This window comes from Dromiciops gliroides, chromosome 1 (assembly GCF_019393635.1).
Source record: "Dromiciops gliroides isolate mDroGli1 chromosome 1, mDroGli1.pri, whole genome shotgun sequence".
NCBI classification, from domain to species: Eukaryota; Metazoa; Chordata; class Mammalia; order Microbiotheria; family Microbiotheriidae; genus Dromiciops; species Dromiciops gliroides.
In genome coordinates, this window is record NC_057861.1 from 200,009,498 (window position 1) to 200,018,591 (window position 9,094).

Below are 9,094 nucleotides of genomic sequence, written 5' to 3' on the forward strand. Positions count from 1 at the left end.
AGTTGGATAGGAAGGAGGGGATTCACAGGAACACTGACATCAGTGAGAAGAGACTGCAGGCAGGGAGCAAAGAGAAAAAAATTTTGATAAAAAACATAAGAATGGGGCAGCTAGGTGGCACAGTGGATAAAGCATCAGCCTTGGATTCAGGAGGACCTGAGTTCAAATCCAGCCTCAGACACTTGACACTTACTGGCTGTGTGAGCCTGGGCAAGTAACTTAACCCCCATTGCCCTGCAAAAACAAAACAAAACAAAAACAAAAACAAAAAAACCATAAGAATGATAGAAGTAGGGAGCAGCTAGGTGGCCCAGTGGATAGAGCACCGGCCCTGGAGTCAGGAGGACCTGAGTTCAAATCCAGCCTCAGACACTTGACACTAGCTGTGTGACCCTGGGCAAGTCACTTAAACCCCAATTGCTTCACCAAAAACAAAAAAAAAAACCAAAAAGAATGATAGAAGCAGAGTGTGGTCATTTAAGAGACCTTAAGGCATGTGAGCACAATAACTGACATTCAAAACAATGATTTTAATTTGTCAAGACAAAATTTTTAGGGAAGGCAGCCTGGCATAAAGTAATGATGCTTGAATGGAAGTCAAGAGGTCTGGATTCCAGTCCTGATTCCACCACGAACTACTATGGATTAAACAAGTCAGTTTCTCTGAGCCTCAGGGCAGCAGGGTCAGCGCTTGCTGGGTTGGTAGTTAGTGACACACTTCCCGAGCTTGTTTTCTGCATTTGTCACTTAAACCTCAGCTGTTTGAGTGCCAACGACCCAAGAAACACACCTTAACTTGTCTTTAGGATTAGTTAACTGTCTCAGGTAGTTATTTAAATTTTTCTTTGACTCATTTTCTGTGTTTCAGGCAAGCTTTCTTTCAAACCACACAGTGTTTGATTTTTTTTTGTGTGTTCCTGTGTTCTTAACATTTATGACACTGGGCAGGAAACAGGAAGAAAATTACTGACTTCATGAATAATTTATTTGTTCAAATGAAACAGCCTACAAGTGGAAGGAATAAGCTCCAGTTTAATTCAGTGGGTTTCTCTAAAATGGAGAAAGTATGAACCTAACCCTTTCCCATGTGGAGAGAGGGGAACATGCTCCCACACCACATAACAATTTGACTGAAAAGAGAGTTCCTCATAAGTGAAGTAAGCTAATTCTTTGGGGATCCTAGGGACAAGTATTTCTTTGGGAGAGTTTTACATAGTCCAGGTTATCTAGATTGCCAGTCATTTTTTTTTAACCTTAAGGGTAAGCAAGGATGTTATGGAATGTGTATTGTACTGTAATCTCCATAAATTAAGAGACTTTTTTATTCTTTGTGTCTTCAACAACTTTTGTGGGTGAAATAAGTAGTTTTGAATGGAACTAAGACCCAATCAAGCCCTGGATTTCCTACCCTCTAGAATCAAGAAGATGTTATGAAACTAGAAGACATGAAAGGAGGAGGCTGTCTTTATGGAGAGATATGAGGAAAGCATGTGATATATATTTTAAAAACAATGTTGGGCTTTGTTTAAATGTATTTTTTAAACATATTTGATTTAATAATTTACATAAGAATTTAGAATTAACTTAAAGGTACAGATTGTTTCATTTATTGTATATGTATTGTATCCAGTTTCTGGCTCAGTTCCTGGCACATAATAGGCACTTAATATATGTTTATTGATTGATTTAAGAATCTAGATTTCAACCGCATTATTGCTCCAGGAATTTTTAGGTGGCTGGGCAGGTAGGTGGCACAGTGGATAGATTGCTGGCCCTGTAGTCAAGAGGACCTGAGTTCAAATCTCACCTCAGACACTTATTGGCTATGTGACCCTGGGCAAGTCACTTAACCCCAATTGCTTTAAACATTGGGGCCATCTTCAGTTGTCCTGATGTATATCTTGCCACTGGACCTAGATGGCTCTGGAGGAGAGAGTGGGTTTGGTGACCTTGCACAGCCCTTCCTCACGTAAATCCATTTCAGTGCAAGTCATGACATCACCCCAATGTCATGGTCCTCTTTGAGAACGGAGGACAAACAACAACAACAACCCTAAATTTAGGGGGCTTTGGCCAAAAAGAAGTTAGGCTAGTCCTCAGATGACAGACTTGAGGTCTGTTCCAAGGCCTATATTATTTTAGGAAATATAGTTATCTCTTCCACATCACAATTTTTCCCATTGTGGTTTTGATATATCAAGGGTTGGAATAAGAAATTAAATAAGAATTTTGGGAATGTTTTGTAGCAGCCGCAGACAACACATGAAGGCCAGCAGATGACATAGAGCTTCTGACAAAACACTTAACCCAAATTTTACAATAAGATACTGTAAACACCCCATAAAAAGAAAAACAAAAAATTCAGACTTCTCTGGCATGAAGGGAGGACAAAAAATTTTTATTCAGATTTTCCAGATCGTGGAGGCACCTACCCCTAACCCCTATGATGTGGAAGGGATAACTGTAGGTTAAGTGTATATATCAGCAACATTTGTACACAACCATATACAGAAATAAATACATTTTAAACATATTTCCTGGAGAAGGGCTCTGACTCCTTGACAGAAGGTAGAAGAGTTGGGAGTCAGCTAGAGCTGTTTATAAAGGTGCCAATAATACACAGATGCAGATGATTAATCAGTCTGATGCATGATGGAAAGAGAAAAGCCTTCTTTTGAGGAGATAAACGATCTCATTCTTATTGAAAAAAATAGTATTCCAGAAGTTTCATGTTGCTTGCCTATATGCACAGTGGGGTGACAATGTCTCTTCTGGAGTTTCCTAAACCTTTGGAGCAGAATTCATTTTCTTTGTACAAAGGACTGGTTAGATAGATAATGAGAATGAAGCACTGGCCACAAAATGGGAAAGCCCATGTTAATCAAAATGGCTCATAGTTAGAGCCTGGAACAGAAGAAATCCTGTAAAGGGTTTTTAATACTTAATAGATCTGGCTACAGATCTCAGAGGAAGTCATTCTCTTCAAATACAAAGATAGAATGAGACTTATGTGAAACAATTATTTTTAACCCTTAAAGGTTACTAGGAAAGGCAGCAGGGTAGGCTGGGAGTGTCCACATGTTTTTTGTTTTACTTTTTGTTGTTGTTGTTGTTGTTTGTCCTTTCATTCTTTTTTTGGGGGGGGGGGCAGGGCAATGAGGGTTAAGTGACTTGTCCAAGGTCACACAGCTGGTAAGTGTCAAGTGTCTGAGGCTGGATTTGAACTCAAGTCCTCCTGAATACAGGTCCTGTGCTTTATCCACTGTGCCAACTAGCTGCCCTGTTGTTCTTTCGCTCTTGAAGAGAACCATGGCATGGGGTGAGATCATGACTTGCAATGAACTGGATTTAAGTGAGGGAGCGCTGTGCAAGGTCACCAAAACCTCACTCTCTCCTCCAGAGTCTTCTGGGTCCAGTAGCAAGATAAACAACTGGAGATGGCCCCAGGTGTTTAAGGCAATTAGGGTTAAGTGACTTGCCCAGGGTTACACAGCTAGTGTCAGAGGTCAGATTTGAACTCACGTGTATATATATATATATATATATATATATATATATATATATATATAAATTTTTGTTTGGTTGTTTGTTTTTTTTGTGGGGCAATGGGGGTTAAGTGACTTGCCCAGGGTCACACAGCCGGTAAGTGTCAAGTGTCTGAGGGTGAATTTGAACTCAGGTCCTCCTGAAGCCAGGGTCAGTGCTTTATTCACTGTGCCACCTAACTGCCCCCACAATTATACTTTTAAAAAATATATACCTGGGACAGCTAGGTGGCACAGTGAATAAAGCACTGACCCTGGCTTCAGGAGGACCTGAGTTCAAATCCACCCTCAGACACTTGACACTTACCGGCTGTGTGACCCTGGGCAAGTCACTTAACCCCCATTGCCCCACAAAAAAACCAAACAAATAAATAAATAAAAACCCCATAATTGTATGGAAAAATGTGCCATCTTCTCAATTGACCAATTTATGATAAAACTAGTCATTTGAAATAACAAGAGCATAGCACCAGCACCAAAGTTCACCTGTTGGGAGCTTAGATGTATCACAGGCATATTTTCTAAGAGGTAATATGCAGTCTTACATTGGCTAGCTTTGCAAAGTAAAAACTATTTAGTGACTGCAAAATTCCTAGGATGGATTTAAAGTGGAAATCTGGAACTCACATTGTTTGAACTAGACTAGAGTTAAAAGATGGGCAGCTAGGTGGCTAAGTGAAAAGTGCACCAAGCCTGGAGTCAGACTCATCTTCATGGGTTCAAATCTGGCATCAGATACTTACTAGCTATGTGAAAGAAATGGGAAACTACTCCAGTTTCTTTGCTAAGAAATCCCAGATGGGGGTCACAAAGAGTCAGATATGACTGAAACAACTAAACAAGAGTTGAGGATACATTACAATGGCTGGCAGAAATTTGATCCTTGATCTATATACCATATTAAAAGAAAGTGTTGGGCTAATCTTGTATTCAATTTATCATGAAGATATTTCAGTTTTCCTTGGCTGAAGAAAAGGCAATGAAAATGAGTTTGCAAAAGAGATAGTAGAGCTGAATAATGGGCATATTTTTAATTTTGAGTGACCATTCTTCTAGGGCAGGGGTTCTTAAAGTGTTCTTAATGACAGCTGATGGTATTCAGACTGTTTTCTATCACTTTAATGTTTATAACAATATAATATCTACACTCCAGGAAGAATTTATTTTTGTTCTCTCTTGAGAGGGTTAGCCTGGAAAACTAGATAGAGACCTGGCCAAGGAGCCAGGATAAAATCTTGCCACTGATATCCCTACCCACCCCTTCTCCCCTCCCCCACCTATGAAACTAGGCAAATAATTTGATTTCTCACTGCCCCAAGCAGTTTGTGAATACTATAAATTGCTAAGCAAGTGCCATTGACAAAGTTTCCCAACTGGGAGTTCTCTATACCAATGAAATCACAGGTCTGGTTCGAAAATAAAATCTCTTCTTAACATCTCCTCAGAATTAATCCAACCTTTTTCATGAATCATGAGTAGTTTCTGGTTTTTGTGGTAGGGAGTGTGGGAGGAGGAAGAGGATCTTGAAGGAACAGTGCATAAGTGCATAAGGCAATTGTCCCTTGGGCATTGTGACCCTGCCAGAGTGGTCTGTGGAATGAAAAGCCCTGGAAATTAGAGGGAAGGACAGTGGGTGTGCATTAAACAAGCAAAAACAAAACCAAAAACCCTTGTCTGAATTTTATTTCTAATAATAAAAATAATCATAACAACTAGTATTAATAAAGTGCTTTAAGATTTGGAAAGAACTTAGTCACACAGCTACAGTTAGTAGGCGTCTGAGACTGAATTTGAATTCAGATTTCCCTGACTCTAGGTCCAGTGCTATGCCCAATGTAACCACCTAGCTGCCTTCTTTCTGTTTTCTAACCAAAGATGATGAATGTTCTGTGTTTCCCTTCTAGTCACCTGGGCTTCAGAAACAACCACTTTTTTCTTGCTTTATTTCAGTTAGACTTTGTTTATTCAGGAGCAGAACTTCATCTTCCATTTCTGAACTTCTTTGAATGCTCCATTCAAAGCATGAGTTAAACATCATGTGAGTTTTCCCGGAGTTAAACATCATGTGAGTTTTTCCAGAAAGAGTTGGAAAAAAACACGGGACTTAAATGCTTTATTTTAATTAGATGAAGACAGTTAAGAAAATATTAGATTGTGCTGGAAAGACAATGATTTGAGGGGAGGAGGGCAGGGAAAGAGATGTCTTCCTTAAATTCTGGTTTGGGAACTTAGATGACACATGGTCTACTTTTAGTTCTTGTGACCTAGTAAGAAATCTAGTATCACTGGTACTTTCAAGAAAGAGAAAAAAAAAACCCCAACAAACAAGCAATTGTAACACATCTTCAGCAAAGTGTCCATTCACTAGTTTGATTTTCCCCAACCTGGTCCCAACAAGAGATTTGGTATTCTATGAGCTGCTATCATTTAGACTCTGATCAGGGGAGATCCTGAGCAATGCTCACTCTGCTACCCCAACCTGCACTAGCAAAGGATCAAGTGACTTGTAGTGTCGCAGGTTATAGGACTTTTTCTCCACGATTTCTCCCCCATGGGTGGGTGAGCATTCACTGTGGTTCTTTCTTGATCCTGAGTTCCAGATACCTTAATATCAGACCTTGTCCCCTTTTTGGCTTATGCCTGTTGGACTGTATCCATTTACAGTTCAGCTAGCATGCCTGTGTTCTCCACTCCTTACCTCCGGTTTTTCATCAGAAATACGGACCTAAACATTTCCTCAAAACTTTAGACTATTTCCGAAGGGGTTCCCTGACTCACCTGAGACTCTCCAGGAACAAAGCAGGCAGGGAGTTGGGGAACAGGGTGCTTAGAGTTGTTAAATTCAACACATCCCTGTATGGTCAGTATCACCTATCTTCCTTAGTAATATATAACCTCTTTCCATTTTGATGTATATATTTCACAATGATAAAATACCAGATCAATTATTTTTTGCCTCTGTTCTACAGTATTGAGTACACAGTAGGTATCTTACACATACAGTGAAAAGTCTGTCTGATATTGATTTGAGCAATGAACACTTGAGAATAAATAATTAATAAAACCAATAAAACTTTGATGAGCAGGAATCCTAACCATGCCCTATTTAATATTGTGTTTATGCAAACCATTTTCATTACTATCCTTACCAGTAAGAGAAAAATAAGAGGGGGAAAAAGAATCCACCTAGATGGATTAATTAAGCGAAATACTGAACTCCAAAAAAGTTTGAATTTTCTAAAGTTTTAAAAGAAAAGCCATTTTATTCTTTTCAAGCACATATAAGAATCAAAACTGTCAAGTATTTCTACAGAGCCTGACTTAATATATAAGACCCATCTGTACTAGCAAGACTACTCATATAGGAAGCTCAAGTCTCGTTTTCCTTAAATAAGCTAAACATGACTCCTGTAATCTTGTCACTCTGTACATCCATTCTTTTCTCTGGCCTGGATCAAATGATCACCAATCTTAATCAGCAGTCGGGATGGAGGTGCTTTTTCTGTACTCACCATTCTTTTTAATTTGGGATCCATTTGGATGATGATCTGAGCCCTGAAGCAGTGACCTTGGACCCCAAAGGGAAAAGAAGAGAGAATGAAAGCAGGAGGCACTGAGCCAGTTCCATTTAATAGCTGTACAAACGCCCCGTCAGTTCATGCCCCCTCTCAAGAAGATGAGGGTCACATGATGGAGCTATTTTCATTATGAAAACAAAGATGCTTCAGAGAAATCCAGTCAGTTCTACAGTTGAGAAAGAAAGAAACAATGTGTCCCATACTAACAATGGGATGAGATAGTGGTCTGAAGGTCATCAGATGCTATTGATAACCAACTAGCTCAGGGACCTTCTAGGGTCACTGACTAGGATATAAAACAAAGGGTGAGAATCTTTCAAACATCCAGTTATTGATTCCAGGTGCTTAGAGAGGTAGATTAATGCATTCAATCTAGTAAGAGTGCCTTTAAGTGCTCAGGGATGATGGGCCATAAATGAAAACTTCCCCCCAAATGCTTTCCTCTTCCTAATTTTTTTAAAGTATTTTATTATTTTCCAGTTACATATAAGGATAGTTTTCAACATTTGTTTTCACAGGATTTTTAGTTCCAAATTTTTTTCTCCTCCCCTCCCTTCCCTCCCTCCTCCCCATCCTCCCTTCCCTCTCTCCTCCCCACCTCCCTTCCCTCCCTCCTCCCCAAGATGGAAAGTAGTCTGATATAGGTTGTATATTTATAATCACATTAAACATATTTCTTTTTTTTCTTTTTCTTTTTTATTTGCGGGGCAATGGGGTTAATGACTTGCCTAGGGTCACACAGCTAGTAAGTGTCAAGTGTCTGAGGCTGGATTTGAAGTCAGGTACTCTTGAATCCAGGGCCAGTGCTTTATCCACTGCACCACCTAGCCGCCCCCAAAAATATTTCTACATTAATCATCTTGTGTAAGAATCAGAGCACAAGGGGGAAAACCTCAAAAAAGAAGGGAAAAAAAAAAACCAGTCCAAAAGTAGAAACAGTATGGTTCAATCTGCATTCATAATTCACAGTTCTTTTTTCTGGAAGTTGAGAACACTTTCTATCATGAGTTCTTTGAAACTTTTGGATCACTGCACTGTTAAGAAGAACCAAGTCTATCACCATTGTTCATCACACAATGTTGATGTTACTATGTACAATGTTTTCCAGGTTCTGCTCATCTCACTCAGCATCAGTTCATGTAAGTCCTTCCAGGTTTCTCTGAACTCCTCCTGCTCATCGTTTCTTCGAGGATCATCCTGTTTGTCATTTCCTATAGCACAAGACCATTCCACTACATTCATATAGCACAGCTTTTCCCATCATTCTTCAATTGATGGACATTCCCTTGATTCTCAATTCTTAGCCTCCTCCAAGAGTTGCTATAAATATTATTTATTTATTTATTTATTTAATTTTTTTTTTAGTGAGGCAATTGGGGTTAAGTGACTTGCTGAGGGGTCACACAGCTAGTAAGTGTTAAGTGTCTGAGGCTGGATTTGAACTCAGGTACACCTGACTCCAGGGCTGGTGCTCTCTCGACTGTGCCACCTAGCTAACCCGCTATAAATATTTTTTGCACAATTTTTCTCCCTTTTCTCTTTTTCATGATTACTATTGTTAACTGTTTCCCTTCCATCCTATTCCCTTCCCCATGACTTTTATTCTATTATCCATCTTCTTTCATCCTATCACTCTTCCGAAAGGGATTTGCTTTAGTCTGTCCCCTCCCCCACTCTGCCCTTCGTTCTTTTGCCCCTCTCTCTTTATCCCCTTCCCCTCCTATTTTCCTGCAGGGTTAGAGAGATTACTCCATCCAATTGAGTGTGTACATTATTCCCTCTTTGAGCCAATTCTGATGAGTGTTAGGCTCCTTTACTGCTCAGATTAAATAGATTACTCCACCCAGTTGGGTGTGTGTGTTAGTCCCTCCTTGAGGCAGCTCTGTCCTCTTCCTAATTTATAACACTATCATCCAAGCTTCATACCAAAGTGTCATTTTTGACTCCTCACTTTCTCTTACTCCCCCCCTC

At 39.7% G+C, this 9,094-nt stretch overlaps 1 protein-coding gene across 1 annotated transcript in view; it reads right to left on the bottom strand.

Annotated features, from left to right (window-relative positions):
• The window catches only part of CNDP1 (carnosine dipeptidase 1), a 74,600-nt gene extending 67,391 nt beyond the window's left edge, over positions 1 to 7,209 (bottom strand). Inside the window, exon 1 of the mRNA XM_043977945.1 lies at positions 7,058 to 7,209. Within this exon, the coding sequence (XP_043833880.1) occupies positions 7,058 to 7,081 (24 nt within the window). The 5' untranslated portion in view covers positions 7,082 to 7,209. The remainder of the gene's footprint in view (positions 1 to 7,057) is intronic.
• Positions 7,210 to 9,094: the final 1,885 nt, after the last annotated feature.